This window comes from Betta splendens, chromosome 21 (genome assembly GCF_900634795.4).
Source record: "Betta splendens chromosome 21, fBetSpl5.4, whole genome shotgun sequence".
NCBI classification, from domain to species: domain Eukaryota; kingdom Metazoa; phylum Chordata; class Actinopteri; order Anabantiformes; family Osphronemidae; genus Betta; species Betta splendens.
Genome location: NC_040899.1, coordinates 4,494,181 through 4,514,023, shown reverse-complemented (window position 1 = coordinate 4,514,023; position 19,843 = coordinate 4,494,181). Strand labels below are relative to the sequence as shown.

The following is a 19,843-nucleotide window of genomic DNA, read 5'->3' as shown; positions in this document are numbered from 1 at the left end:
AAATATTTATTATTATTATTATTATTATTATTATTATTATTATTATTATTATTATTATTATTATTATTATTATTATTATTATTATTATTATTATTATTATTATTATTATTATTATTATTATCCTTTTTCTTGCAATCCTGCACTTCTTGCAAGAATTGAATTTCCCTGCCGTGGGATCAATAAAGTTAATCTGTCTGTCTGTCTGTCTGTCTGTCTGTCTGTCTGTCTGTCTGTCTGTCTGTCTATCTATCTATCTATCTATCTATCTATCTATCTATCTATCTATCTATCTATCTATCTATCATGGCAAGCTGAACTATGTAAACAGGAACCACATTATACTTTCTTACATAATATTATATAATATTTACATTACATTAAATTAACCTTTACTTACCCAGTTTAAATAGTTCTAATCAGAATCAGAATACACTATTAAAACACAATAAAAACAAATATATTATACATTAATGTCTGCCAGTGTTAAAGTACTATATTTATAAAGGTTCCTTTTTCAAACATTGTAAGCAAAAGCTGTTTGAACTAATTATATTTTTACTTTGTTTGGAAAATGGAAGGCAAATGCAGCTCCTGCAGCATCAGACACTGAATACTTTCTTAAAAATTAAAGTCAAACTTTAATATGTTAACTGAACAAACATAGAAATACAACAGTGCAATACTTCAGCCCACTTATTAACTTATATCGTAATGTCTCTTAATTTAAAAATTAAGACGTTTACGTTCAACAGTTGGGGATGCAATGCTTCCATCTAGAGGTATAAAGCAAAAACATCGTTTGAAAAGTTGAATTTTATTTTGTCAGTCTTCTTTACCATCTTCACAGCCTCTCTCTCCACTTTCCTCCTCTTTCGCATTTTCAGGTTCAATTTCGGCTCCGTCTCCTTTCCGTGGGGTGTCGTCCCCTGTTTTCTTTTTGTGATCGTATGGGTAATTTAGGCCAAACTGATCTTCTTTCATCACTTCCAGATCTTCCTTTGTACTTTTAGTGCTCTCTCCATCTCCCTCTTTGGTCACATCGTTGTCACCCTCAGCCTGCCCCTGTGCCTCTATCTGTGCATCCAAACCTTCCTCCTCCTCCCCCTCTGCTTCCTCTCGTTCCCATCCAGGCTCTCCTCCAACCCCTTCCCCTCGTCCCTGGGCTACTTCGTCATTTGCCCCATCTTCTGGTGCCTGACTCTCCGGTGCTGCCAGCTCCCACTGAAGCTGGTCTACCCTGGCCTGCATCTTTCGATTGCTGGACTCTAGTTCCACTATAAGTCGAGCTAGTTTTGTTTGCAGGACCTCCAAAGTATCCTCCAGCCTTTTTACTTTGTTTTCAACGGTCTCTTCCTCCCTTTCCTCTCCTTGCCCACTTTCCTCAAGCATGCCCATCTTAGTAAGGATCTGTCTTCCTTTCTCTTCCAGGTGACGTTTTGCTGCAGGGAACTCAGATAAGACATCTGTCAGGTCTTCTTTGGACAAGCTGAAAAGGTCAGAATAGCCAATGCTCTTAATGTTGGCAGTGCGACGATTGCCTGACTTGTTACCTAAAAGAAAACATTTGGGAGGTCATTAAAATATTTTTGCTTTATAAATTCATATAAAAACAATATATGAATAAATCTTCAACCATTCAAGACAACAAATACACAATACTTCACATTACCTTTTATGTTGAGGATGCTAATTTCTCCAAAGAAATTTCCTTCGCTCAGCACAGCAAACTCTGTGACCCCGTCATCTGCTACAACTGCAAGTTTTCCCTCTTTTATGATGTACATTTCATGGCCCACGTCTCCTTTCCTGCAGACGTACTCTCCTGGACTGAACACCTGTAAGGCCAAAGGTGTGACAAGCTCTTTAACCCCAGGTGTTACCTGAAATAATCTTCTTAAAAAGGCAACAGGGCTGAATGCATACACATTGTTTGTCTACCTTTAACAGCGTATTTCACCATCTGCTTGATTCACACTTGCCTATGAAAGGTACCTTAACTATTCAGGCTGCCTTTCTTGCTGACCTGAGGTGTTAGTTTAAGCACCAGTTCCTCCAGTAGACTTTTATCACAATTCTGAAAGATTGTAACTTTGGAGAGTGTCGGAAGGTGAACGCTGACGGCAATCTCCGTCCTCAGGTACACGGGGAGCTGCTGCAGGATTTCATTCTCCCGTATGATCTTCTTGTTTATGTGAAGATGCTGGTACCAGTTGTCGATACGCTGTCGCAGCTCCTTGCTTACGTGATGACTGCGCAGATATGCCTTCACCTGTTTACAGAATAAAAAAGACTTTTGATTATCATTCATTTTCAATTTTAGATCAAACTCTGTTTGTTTCACCAGAAGGAAGACTAATTTCAGAAACACCTCCTCCGACTTACTAGCTCGTGGTTGGGGAAGAAGATATTATCACGGTCCCTTAGGTTCGTGACAACATTACCGACGTTGCCAACAACTGATGCGAACACGAGCACAGCAATGAGCAGGTTTGCGATCATGAACAAGAACTCCTCTTCTGTGTCAGGCATGGGAATGTCCCCTACTGTGGTGAGGATCTTTGTAGTGAACCAGAAGCTGTGGAAGTACTGGCGACGCATGGTGGCAAAATCACCCGTGATGTTGGGATAGACCCACTCATCTCTTCCGAAGCCCATGTAGCTGGACAGTGCGAAGTAGAGACAGGCGTTCCAGTGGGTCAACACAAAGATGTAGATCATCAGCTTGGAGAGGCGGAACGTGTTGGGGTAGGAGGTTATCGTCTCCATGCGATCCAGCGCCTCGTTGAGACGTGGCAAACGCAGAAAGCGGTTGATCCTCACCAGTGGGATTTGGATGCCAAAGACAAAGTAGAGGAAGTCAGTGGGCAATAAGGAAGCAACGTCCCTTAAGAAACCTTTAGAGCTGAGGTAGCGCTTCTTCAGCTGAGCTAGGTCCCTAATTAGGATGCCCTGATCCAAGTAGCCTAAAGAGAAGGTTCAACAACTAGTCATAAACACGGTTTGGCACCAAGAGTGACAAATCTATCTGATGGACATATTTACCTGTGTGAACAGTGATGAGCATGTCAAGCATATACATGAAGTCTGACAGATAGTCCAGTGTGAGCCACATGGGCAGGTAGCTGAGGGCTATTGTAGCGAAGCACGTCCTGAAAAGACATAACCAGACTGGGTTTGAGGACTCGTACTCACAGATAACGATAACGTTCATATCATATTCTACATGATGTACCTTAAAATAATAATCACCAAGTTGTAGACAATGGGAAAGATCATGATGTGCAGCCAGACATAATAAAACTGTTCTGCTGGGTCGACCACCCAGTCCTTCCAGCTGAAATAAAACCATAATGGATCAAGAGCAGGCGGATGGCAACAATTAATCATACAAAAGATAAGATATGAAAAGGTTTAGTTCCCTTGTGACCAGAAATTACAAACATCAGCCATGTTATACAATACAACAATTTTCATTTTGAATGTCTAACTATTACTCACTTAACTTTCAACTTCAGTGGCAGAGGGGTTTGATGTTTCTTTTCATCCTTGGCTCCATCTTCTCCTCCTTTGTTCAGCGTCTGTGCTCCCTGCAGCCTGAGCAGCGTCTGCCACTGGTTCCCTCTGGTTTTATCCATTCTCTCAAAGTCATCCTTGAATTAACACATTTTTACATAACTTTGACTTTTGCCCTCTGCCTCCCCTTACAAGAGTCAGTTAAGCTCAGTGACTTGCATGGAGCAGTACAGTGCCTAATGATGAGCCAGCTCTGCTTCAGCTGACTTCTCCCTGGTGATGCTGGTCTCTATGGAAGGAAACCACAACAGATGTCATACGTCCTCTGGGAATCGTTCCTGCCCATAACTAGGAAGGTTATTCATCTGCACATCCCGGAGGCTGCAATAACTGGACTAGAACACAAACAAGAGGGAGTGTACGATGGTCAATAATCGTGTACAAACAAATATAAACTCCAGTGTTGGAACAGAAAAATTCATTATATTCATTAGAATACTGTATATTGGCTAACACATAGATTGCAACCAACCAACTATCAGAAAAAAATCAGAAATTTGGTTGGCAAAAAGGATGACAAAAATATCTAAATGTGATGGAAATGTCAACGCGTGGAGGATAAAAGAGAGGAGCTGATCGTGATGCAAAGAAACACGCTTATCTGTGCATCAGAGTGGAGTTAGTGTCAAGTCATGTGTTTGCATGACTGTCAGTCACACATTCACTAATCTTTATAGCTGATATAATCACATCATCTTGCAGTGACTTAGGCACAAAGCGAACCGTTTTTACACTGGCCAAGTCAGTCGGCAGAAATGAAAGATATTGGATATATTTTAGCTGCTAAAGCCGAGGTTAAAGGAAAAAAAATCCGCCAGTTCATAATGGAGGAGTCTGAAAGCGTTGAAGCGCAAGAAGAAACCAACAAGTTGTTGACGTCACAGGTTTTATGCACTATAGCAACCGATATGGTTGTTTATCAAAAAAGTAAATACACATACACAAATCATTCAAGATTCAAAAAGTTCCCTCTGGGATTTATTACTCTCTTGCCTTTATTACATCTACAGTGCAGTAAATAATAGAATAAAGAGTAGAGACTGCGGTGCTGATGGTGGTAGAAGCAGAGGAAGTAGAAACAGTGCGCACCTGCAGTTTAGCAGCGAGCGGGCGCTTTGAAGCCCCTCGCGCGGCGGAGAGGACCCGCTCGTGCGGTGGGTGTGAGTCACATAACTTGTGTGGGAGGAGTTAAAGCAAGATGGCCGCGGGAGAGGGGAGAGTGTCTGAGAAATCATCAAATGGGATGTTTATGTGTCGCTAACAGGATGCACAGCAGCTCGCATGAAGGAGTGGTTTATTCGTTAGCGTCCCCGGCTCGCTGTGGTCTAACTGTCCACTTGTCTCCGGGTTGTTTTCGCCCCGGTCAACCGTTTGCAGCTCTGACATTGTGGAATTCATTAGCAGCTAGTCGTTAGCAACACACCAGCGCTAACTTACTAGCAGCCAGCTAGCAGGTCTCCGTGGAAATCAGCACCTCGCAGCGACTGCTGAGACCAATACGCATTCAAGGTAAGCCACTTTGGAGCGGATCGCTCTTTCAGCTCGATGGTGACCCATATGCGCGTTTGTCATTTTTAAGATTGCTAACTAAATTTACAGTATGAACTAGTTAGCTTGCTACATCATCTCGCCATTGATATACATCGATTGTTGTTTTCCGTCGGACTCCAACGTGAGCCGCTTCGCCTGTTTAACATGGGACGTGTTTCAGAATGATCACCACAAGATCAGATAAAAACTATCCCCTGTTAATGAATCAACGAGTTTAAAAGCAAAATTCTGTCCCCTAAGGTGCGCTAACAGTCAGACAGAGGGGGAAGGACGCAGGAGCCCAAATACTGCAGAGATTGATGTCTGACTGACTGAGCATATGCACTGTGGTGCCCTGGATGAAATAAATGATTATTTGTTGCTGACATTTAGTCAAAAATATATTTACAAATGGTTCTTTACTTCTCTAATGTGCAAAAAATCTGTAATGTTTCATCCAATAAATCCTCAGTAGTTCACTTACAGTAAATTGGCTCCACATAAATTATTTTATTTATATCACCACAGACAATTAAACAACAGGGGCTTAATTTCACAGTCTTAGTCAGCAGTGTTTACAAAAAGAAGAATATGTCTTTACAAAATCCATAATTGATCAGCTCCGCAGTGGTTTTGTAAACACACATGCTACAAATGCATTCGTGTATTTTTAGTATATTGATTCCTGTAATAAAACATTAAATACCTGTACCATCTTGAAAGACACTTGGGTGTTGACAGAAGTTGTATTACTACTGTAATTGCATCAGAATTACAGTATAGACAGCTTTTTGGTTTAAAACATGTCACCTATAGAATGTGATCTACACTGTGCATTGCAAAGTAAATAGACATGTACTCTGTCAGAACATGTTTCAGAATGAAGTAACACACATCTTTGTTGTGCACATTATTGTAAATTGGCACTTACCTTTGAAGGTGGTTTGAGGTGCTGTTTGTCACAGTGAGGGGTTGTGGTTACAGGAGTCCGTAAACAGTCTGCAAGAAATACAACAGTCATGGTTTCTGCTCTTACAAATTGGGATTTTGATTTAATATGAAGCAAACTTCTCCTCAGTTCACACACATTCACACATGTCCATGTGGCAGTGAAAACACACAGGCTCTTTCACTGCAAAATTATGGGATCTATATTGTTCAGCACTGAATTCAGGCAATGACCAAAGTAAAAATGTGAGGAATGTGAATGTGTCTTTTTCAAAGACCTCTGCTCATTTCCCACCTGTGTTCATTTGGTTTCTGTGGAAAGTAAGAGTATCTAGCAGTTTATTCAATGCAGTATCTCAGAAAGTTTGGAAACAAGTTTTTTTTCTCCACTGTCTAAAGTATTTGACCTTTAGACTTTGTGGTCTGAGATTATAATTGCTAAGACAAGCTGTGCTATTGCGTATTGAATCTCCATTCCTTGACATACTTCCACCCTTAATGGAATCTGATCTTTGAACTCGTTTTATGGGTGTTTTTATGATGCTCACTACGTGACCTGAAAATGAAATGCATTGTAAGTTTGTGTTTGTGGTAGAGTCCTACTGTAAATGTGGGATTCAGAAAGTTTGAAATGCTGATCAGACAACTAGAAAGTTAATACATGTATGCTTAATCGTACACTGATTCACAAAGTGTCAGCTTCTTGTTAGTTGAGTTTAACAATTTTGTCAACATTATTTTTGGTAGTTCTCTTTTTATCAGTGAATCAATCTGAGCAACAGGATTATCATTTGCTTCAGTTTCCTGCTGTCAAGTTGTATGAGACATCCAAAGCACAAGAAAAGCACATAATATCCCTTAATCTACAAGGCTGAACAAGAAGTCATCAGATCTTGTACTAACGTCTGACCCAACTGCCTTTTTTCAAACACTCATCAGATGAGAGCAGGCATTTTCTCAGAAATAGATTTCAAGCTCAGTTAAGGATACGTTTTATTAAGTGGAAATGAGATTTTCCAGTAACTGCAACTGTGGCATTCTGGTTTCTCTTATACAGTATGCCACTAATCATCAGTTTTTGGGGGATTCACTACGCCTGAAAGGCTGTTGTGAAAACTTTACAGCTTGCTTATTCATGGAGGTTGTCAGCAGCTGTGTCATTGCAAACCTAAAAGCATAACACACACACACTACGCACACACACACACATTAAAACCACTCCTGCAGCCTAATCCACTCCTCCACTGTAGATCCATCTGTTCAGCTGTTTCCAAATAATCCGCACAATAATCACCTAATACACAACTAGGTGTGTATATTTTTCGAGCTGTGCAAATGTGATGGTGTATCAAGGAGATATGTGATTTATATACAGATTAATCATGAAAGGGTGGGAATACTGGACAAATCAGGTTGGAGGTTTTGTGCAGGTACTATTGGACTTGCTTGCCTCTTCTTCTAAGTGCAGTGGCAAAGGTATCGCATGTCCTCACATTTATGTAAACGTGTAATGGTTAATCCTTGAAGAAGAGAGAAAAGTACTGTACTAACACCTATGTTTAGTGGGAGGTGCACCGGTAGGTGGACCGAGTGGTTTCCCTGGAAACAACACGCTGTAGATGCTGGCTTACATTTGTTTAGGGAAACCTAAAAACACAGAAGCGCTTCAGTAAAAGTAATTTATTTCTGAGTCTGTTTGTTAGTGCGCTGCTCGGTTGCACACAAACGCTCCGTGCTGGTTGAAACAGTTCCCTGCCATCTTAGAAATAAAGGAGTACTTACTGTAAACAGTGTCCCTTATTTATTTATCACCAATGTGATGCATTTGGTTTTTTCCAAATCTATAATGTCTTGTGTTATACTAGCGGAAGCACACATTCACTTGTGCTTAGTTCATCTATAATTGTGTACTCCCACCCTAAGTAGTTCCTTTTATTGCTGCCATTACAGTACACTCATGTAGAATTTAGGCTTTTTCATACAGCTGCCCTGTGAAGGTGTGTTTTAAAGCACTGTTTGCTTAACAACTTATTATCAGGAACCGCCCTAAATAAAGTAGCTCTTCCTTAATGTTTTCAGAACTCAAGCTAAGGCGAGTACAGCATGTTTTAATGACATGTAGTAGGAAAAGGTACCATTTGTTTAGAGCTTTAAAAGGCTGTATCGATGTGTTATTGATTGAGTTTATATGCTGATGTCCATCACGTGTTTGTTTGTTTCAGTCCAGAGTGCCCGCCCTGACTGGCTATGGAGTGGTGTTGGCTTCAGACTGGATGACAGGGTCTACAGGGAGGACGGGGCCACTCGGTTTCTAAGGCACCTAGACGTATACTGGCAGTGCCTGCCCATTCAGCTGACCTTCTGCAGCTCTCTCTAGATACACTCTCCCTCTCTCTATCCTCCTCCTCTCCTCCCTCCTCCTGATCCTTTCCTTTTCTCCTTCCTTCTGGTTACTGTTGCATCTGTACTTTGACATAAGCGGAAGCCGTCCTCTCTCCATTGAGTTCTTTGGACTTGCCTGCCACTGGGGCCAGTATGAGCTGGCTGAGCAGGCTGAAACCGCCGGGTCCCGGGAGTCGGTCCGGTCGGAGCGCCGCACCTTCCAGCCCCTGCACGGCAGACCCAGAGACATGTCTCATGGTGTTTGAAAACCACTGGAGACAGGTGAGCTGGAGACACACCTGTTCTTCAGAATGTGGATTAAGCGTTTGTGATAATGACATTATAGTAATGATACAATTTTAGAGTGATAATAACACGCTGTCCATGTGGAATTTCACACGTTCAGTTGCCACTGCCGCTGTTATGTTTAGTCAATCAGTCACTCTACTTCAACAGTGCGATTGGCTCATGTTCAGTCACTGAGTGAAGGTTTTATAGGTCAGAGCCTCGTCACTGGCCAACAGCTCAATTTGCTCTCAGGCAATAAAAGGAGTCCAAGTCATTGTCATTGGTCTGAGCTTTGCAACTTTGCTCTTTCTACTTCTAAATATGTAATCTTGCTATAGATTGAACATACAGGAGACTTAATAGGTTGCAAATTAGATCTGCAATATGCAATATAATAATGTACTGCAGCATGTAGGTGCAGGATTCTTAATACTGTACTGAGCACTTACAGTAGGAGTTTAGGGTAGAGGGAGAACAAAGCACCATCAGTGTTCATGAGCTATATCTAAATGCAGGTGAAAAATGTGTAACAACTGCTTTAAAGGAAAACCGTGTTGTAACGTACTACCAAATTAGTTCTCACCATAGTATTTGTTGGGACTCTGACTCTCAGTGCTGTAGTGGCTTAATGTGTGGTAAATGACCTAAGACGCACATCCCCTATCTGCACGAGCCGCTTTTAGATCTGCAAATTAATTTTTGTTCCAGTCACGCTGACTGGTAGATCTCATGATACATGTTATGAGAGAGGAGCTTCTGAATTTGTTCAGTTTTTGCATCGCTACATTCAGCATCTCAAAAGAGTCCCAACGACACAAATAGACTTTCTGACCTGTCGTAGTAGAAAGAACCTAGGGTCTGCAGATTAATTAACCTGTTTGTCTTGTTATATGTGTCCCAGATCGTACACTACTCACAGCCACTACATCATGTAGTATCAGGGCCCTGGAAAAAAAACAGCTAAAAGGAAATTAGCTGTTTATTTTACCTACACTACACCTGTCAGTGTCTCAAATAGAACACTAAATCATTTTGTTTACTCAGGTGTCTTGGGTGTTGGAGCAGCATGAACCATCCTCCTCCAGCGATGACCTGACAGCCGTGAGGAATCACACCGACCAGATGTTGTGTCTTCTGGCAGAGGAGCGGCCCGCTGACAACGCAGAGGGCAGTGTGCCACCCATAGGCCCCATACTGGAGCTGGTGGTCACTGAGAATATTCTGGAGCACCTGGTTCAGTGGCACCTCCGCCGTGGCCTGGACCCAGACAGCCAAGGAGCACTGCTCAAACTGTTTGAGATGCTCATCGGCCAGTCTCAGCAGCCTCTGCTGCAGCACACCGCCATTCTCCATCCCCTCCTGAGGCTGCTGGGAGCTTGTGCGGACCCAGAACTCGGTTGCCCTTCAGCCTTGGAGAACAGCCTTGTACTGCTGCTCAATCAGGTACACATGAATCTCCAACCTCCTCTGATAGTTTCAGGTTGCTGTAAAACTGAAGAAATATCGAGACATGAACCAAACCGGACTGGTTTTGGTTCAGTTAAGCCAATTCTAATTCTCATCAGTACTTTTACTTTTTTACACTATAATTCCCCACTGTGACTCTTTGCTTACCAGGTCTGTGTGTCGATGGCCCGGCAGCCAGTGGTCCTAGAAATGTTGTTCCGTGCAGCTCCAGCCCAGCAGGGGTCGACCAACCTTCTGATCTTCTCCCTCCTCGTGCCATTTATTCACCGGGATGGAGCCATTGGACAGCAGGCCAGAGACGCACTGCTGCTGGTGATGGCGGCCTCTGCCAGCAATGAGGCTGTGGCCCGCTACATCGCTGAGAACTCCTACTTTTGCCCAGTGAGTGGTGATGTTTCAGTAAACTTGATGGTGCCATGTTCGAACATACGGATGTGAAAGCTGTTGTGACTCGGTCTAAACCTTTGGCAGTACAGCCAGCCACACATTTATTTATCGAGTTACCTTATATTCTAGATTATTTGAATGAACTCTAATTCACTTTGCCAAGCAATGTTTTTCCGCAATATATCAAGCTCAACTCTATCGTTTATGATCGGCTTTGGCTATTGCAGGCCATCAGAATGATATACAAGTGGATATGACCTACCCTTGAAGGACATGCTATTTAAGGACAGCTCAAGCTTGCGGTCATGGCTTGTTTCAACACTGCTGTTAAGAAAGGTGTGTGTGTGTGTGTGTGTGTGTGTGTGTGTGTGTGTGTGTGTGTGTGTGTGTGTGTGTGTGTGTGTGTGTGTGTGTGTGTGTGTGTGTGTGTGTGTGTGTGTGTGTGTGTGTGTGTGTGACTGATGCATCAGTGATGCTGTGTGATAGTGGAAGGGGAAGTTAATGACTTTGCACTCAGACAAGCCATTCGTTCTTATCTACATCCAAACAGTGTCGTCTCAACTTAGAAGGCTTCCTGTACACAAAAAAAAAACATCCCACCCAGCAGCAAACATGCTATGTTTGAAATAAATGGATAAAATGGAAATATGGGACCTCACATAAACTCCTACTGTACCTCTGTGTTATGTAACTGGTATCATCTAAAATACTAGTGAGACCAGTCAACACAATACCTTAAAACTTAACCGCATGATGTCACAAAGGCATAAAAGAGTAGATTAGTCGTGTAAATAAATCATTATTTTGTTACTGTGCTGTAGTTTCCTATTTGTCCCACTAGGTGTAATTAAAGAGCTATATTTTACTGATTGGTGTGTGTGTGTGTGTGTTTGTGTGTGTGTGTGTGTGTGTGTGTGTGTGTGTGTGTGTGTGTGTGTGTGTGTGTGTGTGTGTGTGTGTGTGTGTGTGTGTGTGTGTGTGTGTGTGTGTGTGTGTGTGTGTTTCTATTTTTCATTCTAACAAGTACTGTGATTATTCAGCAGAATCCCATTGTCACTTGTGTTTTTATTTGCCTGTTCACTGGCTCAGCCCTGCTCCTCATGTCTAGTTGCTCTAGTCTGACCTACTTACTGTGTAGAAGACCAGCAGAGATGGCATCAACAACCAACTGCTCCTCTCCGTCTGGGTTTTAGTAGTTGCTGTGCAGTCTGTTTTGGTTGGGATGTGGGTTCAAGGTTCCCCCATTCATACAAATTTTTGCTTCTCCTGTAAACAATAATGCGAAAGACACATGATAAATGCCCAAGCACTCTTGTAGTAATAGAGCTTTTACCTGAACAGTATATGCAATTAAAAAATTTTACACGTTTTATTATTTAGTGCAATTTTTTGAAGCGGTGTCTCGCTTTGTCTCAGCATCCTAACTGAAGGCTTCCTACCTGAACTCAGGTGCTGGCGACAGGCCTCAGCGCACTCTACTCCTCTCTGCCCAGAAAGATTGAGGTCCGAGGGGACGACTGGCACTCCCTGCGGCGGGAGGACTGGATCGGCGTGTCATCGCTTGTCCTGTTCATGAACTCACTGGAATTCTGTAACGCAGTGGTGCAGGTGGCTCACCCCCTGGTTCGCTCTCAGCTCCTAGACTACCTCCACAATGGCTTCCTTGTGCCAGTCATGGGCCCTGCCCTGCATAAGGTAGGGAAATTATAAAGTGCAGCGAAATGATGACGGTTGCTCTGCGTGCAACCTCACTGTTGCCAGTTAATTGCTTTTTAACTCTCAAAAGTTGCATTTTGCAATTAGAGCATAACGTATCTCATGACTACATCCCTATTAGCAGATTTCATTTTCCTTTTATGATTTGGGTAAACAAATTAGAACCAAATTGTGTGCCTGATGAAAACTGATAACTTGGTTAGTTTCTGGAAGACATTTTGTATGGTGGTCCAACAAATTAGTCAGAGTCTGAGTCAAAGCAGTTATTTAACAGTGTCCTGCATGTTTTTTGGTTTAAATCAGCTATTCACAGGGCACTTGTCATTGTCCTCTTCCGCACTTTTGAAACCAATTCTGTGTTTGTAGTCGTCAGTGGACGAGATGATCGCCAGCACCGCCTACCTGGACCTTTTCCTACGTAGTGTGACAGAGACTTCCCTCCTCAAAACCTTCCTGCGCTTCATCCTGCTGCATCACCACGACAATGATACTATCCTGGACACACTCCTCACACGCATCAGCAGCAATTCAAGGGTTTGTATATATATATACATATATGTGTGTATGAGTGAGCCTGGAGGCTTTCACATGAACCTGGTAGTGTGGGTGGTGAGTGGGCTGAGAGCAAACATTGAATAAATACGACTCCAGCATAACACAGAATTCGTTTTATCTGAATCATAAATAATATTTATGTAACATGTTTATTTGTTAACAAAGTATAATCTATGGTTTAAGAAGAACCGCATGTGAATCACAACCAAATGATGATCATCTTTGTTATAGGTAACTAACACATAGATATGTGTTATCTGTCTCTGGTACTGAATGTCTTCTAATGATGTGTTGCAGCTCTGCATGGTATCGTTGAGCCTCTTCAAAACTCTTTTATCCCTGCACTGTGAAGACATCATGCTGCAGCTCGTTCTCAGGTACATGCTTCAATTTAAGTCTCAATCTTTTAATAGGCACACATTTGTAATCGTTCATGGTGACAACAAACATCCTGCTGCCCCTGACTGCACTCGTTGGTATGTTACCTTTGGAATGACTAAATGGTAGTTGACGTGTTCGCTAAAGTTTGACTGCAGTGTGTGACCAGGATTTGTGTCGTGCCAAAACCAGAGTAGCAAACATGGTAAATGACTCAGGTCCCCACAGCTCAGTCTGCTAAGGTTTCTCACTAACCAATGGTTTTTAAGTTTCAGTGGGGATTTACTGTGTAAGTGTGTTCCCTCCCAGGTATCTACTGCCCTGTACCCATGTTATGCTGAGTCAACGGCGCGCCATCAGGGAGACGGATATTTATGGAAAGTCTGCAGACAAGTTCTTGTCGCTGATCCCAGAGTGCTGCCGGATGAATGTGGCGCCCTCTGCTGAGCGGGAGGAGGATGCATTCTGGGGAAAAGGTGAACAACACATTAAACAAGAAAGTAGTTACCAGAACTATATTTATACAAATACTCAAAACACATGTGAGTGGGTAAAAGTCTTTTGTGAGGCGAGTAGATTTTATGACTTACTAATTTCCCCTATTTTGTTCATACTCTATGCTTCAGTACTGAGCAGTCCTAGCACAGAGGCTCCGGCCCCACCCAGACCCAGCACTCCCTCTCGCTTGGCTTTCTTCATGCGCCAACAGAGCAGTGGAGGGGGTCCACCCACCCCTACCAGCATGGAGCCTTCATCAGGCCCTTCCAGCTCTCACCCCTTGTCCCCTGACAGCCCAATGCACCAGCAGACCCACTCCGAGAGTCTGGACTGGGACTCGGGTTATTTGGAATACCTCAGAGATGCCCGGCGGGGCATCGAGCTCTGTTCCTGGGCCTGCCGCGACTGGTCAGCACCCTATGATGGAGAACACCCCTCACCAAACACAGCCCCTCCTCCTCCACCTCCACCTACCTCCAACCCCTCCATAGCTATGTTCCCTGAGCACTTCTCTTTACAGCAGGGAGGAAACAGTCATACCCCTCCAGGCCAACAGAGAGCAGCCATTGTGGCTGCAGCTCGGTCTGAGTGGAGCAGCTCGGAGCGGGACAGTGGAGAGTGGGACGTCACAATTGGCAAAAACAACTGCATCAGCCTCACGCCACGCTCCAAGAAACGGAGTCTGCAAAGAGAGGAGCACCTGCCCAAACCTGTACCTCCTCTCATCCCGTCCTCGTCGTCTTCAGCAACCCCATTATCGACCTCCCACTCAGTCTCATCCCCGGATCCTCACATTCCCTCCACTGCCATCACCGTTAGCTACCAAGCCATGTATAATGGAACAATGGGGCAGGGGGACAGATGCTCAGACAGCCGCGATAGGGGACTGGAGGTGAAGAAAGTGAAGAGAGACTTGGGCGAGCAGCAATATCTGGATGAAAATGCCAATCAAAATGGATCCCTACTAACCTGCCCCTCCCAAAGCTGCACAACTGTCCCACAGGCCAATTTTAGCAACAGTGACATCAGTGATGCAACCTCCCTTTGCCTGAAACAGATTCAGCCTCGGGGCTCCATCACCCAGGCAACATCGGATGCCAAACTGCTGGCCAGTGACACCTCAAGCCCACATAGTGCAATATCACATTTCGCAGAGGACAACCAGAGACAGCAATCTGTAGAGAGACTGATTGAGGAGCTGCTGGAGGAGGCACCAGAAGACCCACAGCCCTCCGGAGACTCCAACGGTCAGGGCATCAGCATCGAAGCCTTCACGCAGGAACTGAGGGAGCTGGAGGACCGGGTGGAGGAGCGCATCAGAGCAGCCTGCCAGCAGGAGGAACCAGCCACAGAGTGTGTGACGGCTGAACAGCAGCAGGAGGAGGAGCAGCAGCTGTCCTCTACAGTTGAGGCTAAGCTGATGGGTGAAGCCAAGGGAGACTTGTGTAGTCCTGCCAGACCGTTGCATCAGGCTGCCTCTCAGCCCTACACAGGTGAGACTGGATTTGTTAGAACCCTGTATAAATATGCAACAATGCTCTGCACTTTCATTTGCCTCAAGTCTCTTAATCAAGACAATTATATCTTCTGCCACACAAATATTTTTCACTCACCACACAGCATCAACATCAGTGTGAAATGGTTTAGAAACCAATTGTCCCTGTTTAACCTTCACAAGCTGTTTGGAGAACCCTGATGCCTGTGTTTCACAGCTTCACAGCCTCCACAACACCTCACCTATTTCCAAAAAAGGTGTAAAAGATGTCTTCGATTCCGCCTGTGCATCCTCACACTGTATCATTGGTCCATTAATCTTTCTTTGTGCAGGTCCATTCATTGTGGTGCTGTTTGCCAAGCTGGAGAACATGCTCCAAAACTCTCTGTACGTCAACATCCTGCTCACGGGCATTGTGGCCCAGCTGGCCTGCCATCCCCAGCCACTCCTACGCTCCTTCCTGCTCAACACCAACATGGTCTTCCAGCCCAGCGTCAAGTCGCTGATTCAGGTAAAAACGCCACCTTAAAACTAAATCTCGAATAAAAACATGTCTCCAGTGCTTTCTTTGAGCTCAGGTCATGACAAATCAGAGAAACTCAGAATGTATGTGTTTTTAGAACGGCCTGGTTGTCCTTTTCCAGCCCACCTTACTTCTGTGCTTGCTTTTCTTCCAAAAGCATCAGGCCCACAGTGATATTTGCATAGAAATTTGTTCTTACTCTAAAGGGATACTAATTTAGTAAAGTGAATCATCCTCTCACTCACTCACAACACAACCAAGGAGGTAAAGTCAGCTGTAGAATGTAATGACTAGTACACACTGTACACTGAGTCCTACTTTCCCTTAGACCCTTAAATATTGACTGACTCGCCGTTCAGCTAAAGTAAAACAGTTAAGTATCATTCAAAACTCAAAGTCTGTTCTTCAACTGTCCTCAGGTTCTAGGTTCTGTGAAGAACCGCATTGAGGCGTTTGCAGCCTCTCATGAGGAGTTCCCTGCCATGCTAAGGAAAGCCCAGCAGTACCTGGTGGCCCGAGGTAAAGTGGACTGGACCGACTCAGCTGCTGCGGCGCCCCCCCTACGGCGCTCTGATTCTCTGGGTGAGTAGAGGAACTGTCCCCTAATCCAAATCTGCACACTAGTGTGTCAAGCCCTGTTCCCCTAAACGTAATACTTTGTGCCTTAGTGAAGAGTCGGAAGCCTTCTCTCGGAGACCTCATCCTTCGCCACACCAACAGCCCGACCCGGGCCCGGCACGCCGCTCAGCTGGCACTTGCACACGTACGGGACGGCGGCCAATCACTGCACAGCGCCCTGTTCAAGGGCACTGGCTTTGGGGCGGCGTCCAGCTTGGAGAAACAAGCCGAAGCACTGCGAGTGAAGAACGCCGTGTACTGTGCGGTCATCTTCTGCGAGTTCCTCAAGGAGCTGGCCGCCTTGGCTCAAGAGCACGCCGTCAGCCTGCCCTTCCCTCACAGCCAGGGAGCAGAAGAATAGTCGGTAAACAGACTCCTTTAAATGTAGCTCCCAGCCTCCTCTTTGTGCATAGACCTTAATGATAACGACTCTCCCATCACCAGAGGACAAGCTGGAGCACTGAGACACTTCTGTCTGTCACTGAAGCCGGAAAAACAAGAGGAAAACCGCTGCGTTTTTGTACCAAAATCATTATAGGATATCTATAGGACTGAAACAAACGTCCTCATCTGTAAACGTATGTGCATAATCATGTACTATATTTGCATTGTATCCTCAAAGTCTCCCATTCGAGACCTTCGAGCTTGTAAATACACATACCACATCATGGTATAGTGTGACACAGTAAAGCCACAGATTAATGACATAGGTGCACACATTTGGTGCTAGTTGATACTCTGTCTTTTTAGTTTGAGGGGTGTTTTCAGCTGGTACACAGGTGACGCAAAGTCACGGCAAAACACCAAAATAGTCTGGATCATTCATATTCGATAAGCTCAGCTTTTGTCATCAAAGACTGGCCAACAGAACATTATCATTGACATCACAGCACCCAGGCGGCTTTTCAGTTTTAGTTTTCTATGAATTAGGAAGAGGATGAAAACTGGAAAACACAAGTGGAGGAGAGTGGCACATTGTCTCCCGTAGAGCACGAGCTCCACTCCAGACGCGAAAAAAGGAACGCGTTTTAGCTCGAGTCTCATTTTAAATGTTTATCTTTGCACCATATTCTAGACATATCAGCAACGGAGCTGCTGTGTCTGGCGTTGATTTTAAAGAATGACTCCTTTTGGGGATGTCGTCTCTTCGGGCCATTAACAAGTCATTGAGCTGTTCCCATAAGAGGCTGTGGGATTAAAAAGGCAGCCCTGCTTTACTCTTCATTTAGTATTTTCTTTTAAGATCTGAGGCTATGATAACAGGGCAAGAAGGGAAGATGTTTTGGGAATCTATTTTTTTTTTATTATCATTTGAGAAATTTGATTTGATTTCATTTGAGAAAAATGTTCGTCTTTAGAACATAACATGCTGCTGTTTTTCTTTTTCATACAAACACCCATGTGTTGTTTGGTGTCATAGCTACTGTCTCTTCATTTCATTATTAGGTACTAAGTGTAACTGTGCATGGGGGGTGGAGGAGTCTGTGCCATTTGAGTTATTTTACGTTTTGAGGTTGAATGTTGCGGCCAATCAGTGTTAAAAACTTTTGCCACAATACAAGGCAACATTTTTAGGCTGGGAATTGGTGCATGCTGGTAGGTTTTTATTACTGGACTGTAATATCTTAGTAGTTTTCTAATTCCTCTCATAGACATTGTGAGAAAACGCTTAAACGTTAAGAACCTGTCAATTGAAACAATTCTCCTCTATGACTGTATTGTAATATCCATGTACCCGATTCCAGGTCCTTCATGAAATTCTTTATTTTGCACATCTTAACTTTTAGCAGTAGATGAGCTGCCTGGCGCCCTGCAGTCTTCTCTATAAAACCAAATCCCACAAGTTTTAGACACCTTTCATCTTCCTAACTTGTTAAAGCCATTGCCACAATCGTCTAGTGAGTCATCAATGCTGTAAGTCACTTTTCTATGGACTTTGTAGACATTTTGTACCACCCAACAGGTTTTTGAAGTAACATTAGTTAAGAGTTTCTGCATGGTAGTAAAAGACAGATTTACGATAACATAATTAAATAGCAGAACAGAGTTTGTGCCGAGTTGAAATTAGCAGTAGGGTTTAGTGGTTAGTGACTCATCCCAGTGCCTGCAGAGATCAGCAGCAACAAGAACCCGTTTCACACCCAGTGTTTGCACCCGGGTAATTAAATTGCTAGAGAAATCACTTTTTATGCACTGCCATCCGCACGTCCATCTGTTCACCTAGCCTCCGTGTCCATGTGTTCAGAACGAGATGGTTTCCTCGTACAGGAAAAGGACACAAAGTCCCACTGCGCATCAGGTTTTACTATGTTTACACTTGAGATTGTGATTTTTAACTAACCGTTTTTTTGTTTGTTTTTTTTTTGGTGGGTCGTAGTTTGAGCATGATGGTAGATGCTCATTATTTAACCATTCACGTTGTAATGAAGCAGTTTCAGTGATCTGTGTTTATGTGACACCTCCATGGACACCAAAGACAATCCCAGTAACTCCCAGCGTCTCTGCACAAGCAGTCACAGAGTTTCGTGTCACACTTCTCAGTTGGAAACAGTGACAGTGGCCAAACACAGAGAAAACAGACAGAATCACCAATACTCACTCACTGGTGCTGTGGCTTTTGCAGAGGTGAAAGTAGAACCAATATCACACCTATGAAAAAAAACAAGTTGTAACTAGAATTTTCCTTAACCTGATTCTTCCACATGGTGTTATGGCGCATTAAGCCTCTCTGCAGTCTGCAGTCATTTTCAGAGCTCACTTTCACTCTCATGTGTAAGTCTACAGTACAAAGGCCTGGACAGTTTGGAAGGGGGCATTTCTTTATAACACAGTCAGATGATGATGACTCAACAGACCTGAAATGGAAACATGTCTTACAATGAATCAAGCAGTGAGGTTGAAAAATAAATGTCCTTGTGGTTTGTGATAACGCTGTCGCTATCACAGCTGGATGCCGGAGCATCACTTCCTATATTTTGGCCGGCACACAGTAAAAACCATGCTCTGCTCGAGGGAATGAATTGCTTGAGCTTTAATTGGGTAAAATTATATTTGCATCAACCTTCACCTCAGCCGTGGTGAATGCAGAATCCTTGTATTACCTATTTTAGGTTTGTTTGATTATTTTCTGTATCCGTTAAATGATGATAATGCTGCAGAGCAGCAAACCTAAAGTTAAGCTTTACAAATACATTTGTCTTGTTGATTTTCGTTTAGACTTAAACACTACAACTGATCCTTCAATTTGTTAAAATAACATTTCTGATTTCTGGTTTTGCCATAATCAGAGCATATTAAGTGCTGAGTATCTGTATCACATGCAACCATACTGCAAACCAAAGCGCTTGAATTAAACTATATCAACTTGGTTTCAGGGCAGGATATGATTTGCTAAAATGGAACCTTGCTTTTTTTTGTCTTAATCACAAGCATCAGTGCTGAAGCTGAACACGCGTCAGACGAGGCTTCCACTTCTCATTGTGCAA

The 19,843-nt window shown here is 43.5% G+C and overlaps 2 protein-coding genes across 3 annotated transcripts; one reads left to right on the top strand and one right to left on the bottom strand.

Moving 5' to 3' along the window:
- Positions 1 to 599: 599 nt before the first annotated feature.
- Positions 600 to 6,090, bottom strand: cnga4 (cyclic nucleotide gated channel subunit alpha 4). 2 transcript variants are annotated; one of them, XM_055504945.1, is made up of 9 exons: positions 6,035 to 6,090; positions 3,745 to 3,802; positions 3,499 to 3,650; positions 3,233 to 3,334; positions 3,043 to 3,149; positions 2,383 to 2,963; positions 2,024 to 2,269; positions 1,670 to 1,835; positions 600 to 1,550 (listed from the first exon to the last, which is right to left on the bottom strand). In XM_055504945.1, the coding sequence occupies exons 3-9, from the start codon at positions 3,633 to 3,635 to the stop codon at positions 823 to 825; spliced, it is 2,067 nt and encodes a 688-aa protein (XP_055360920.1). In that variant the 5' UTR covers positions 3,636 to 3,650; positions 3,745 to 3,802; positions 6,035 to 6,090; the 3' UTR covers positions 600 to 822. The 2 variants fall into 2 exon arrangements, with proteins under 2 accessions (XP_055360920.1, XP_055360921.1); XM_055504946.1 differs by lacking the exons at positions 3,499 to 3,650; positions 3,745 to 3,802; positions 6,035 to 6,090 and having other exon boundaries at positions 601 to 1,550; positions 3,250 to 3,334.
- Positions 4,618 to 19,378, top strand: fhip1b (FHF complex subunit HOOK interacting protein 1B). Its single transcript, XM_029136301.3, has 12 exons — positions 4,618 to 5,082; positions 8,274 to 8,715; positions 9,766 to 10,164; positions 10,339 to 10,569; positions 12,025 to 12,270; positions 12,658 to 12,825; positions 13,144 to 13,223; positions 13,534 to 13,700; positions 13,851 to 15,215; positions 15,550 to 15,728; positions 16,160 to 16,322; positions 16,409 to 19,378. Exons 2-12 carry the CDS (start codon positions 8,587 to 8,589, stop codon positions 16,717 to 16,719), a joined length of 3,438 nt encoding a protein of 1,145 aa, XP_028992134.1. The 5' UTR covers positions 4,618 to 5,082; positions 8,274 to 8,586; the 3' UTR covers positions 16,720 to 19,378.
- The last annotated feature ends 465 nt before the right edge of the window (positions 19,379 to 19,843 follow it).

Coding starts and splice junctions, on each gene's coding strand:
- cnga4 (XM_055504945.1), bottom strand. CDS start 3,635: ATGGATAAAACCAGAGGGAACCAGTGGCAGACGCTGCTCAGGCTGCAG. Junction 2,270..2,382: donor TCTTCCCCAACCACGAGCTA/GTAAGTCGGAGG, acceptor TTCTGTAAACAG/GTGAAGGCATATCTGCGCAG. Junction 1,551..1,669: donor TAGCATCCTCAACATAAAAG/GTAATGTGAAGT, acceptor GTTTTCTTTTAG/GTAACAAGTCAGGCAATCGT.
- fhip1b (XM_029136301.3), top strand. CDS start 8,587: ATGAGCTGGCTGAGCAGGCTGAAACCGCCGGGTCCCGGGAGTCGGTCC. Junction 12,826..13,143: donor GCATCAGCAGCAATTCAAGG/GTTTGTATATAT, acceptor GATGTGTTGCAG/CTCTGCATGGTATCGTTGAG. Junction 16,323..16,408: donor ACGGCGCTCTGATTCTCTGG/GTGAGTAGAGGA, acceptor TTTGTGCCTTAG/TGAAGAGTCGGAAGCCTTCT.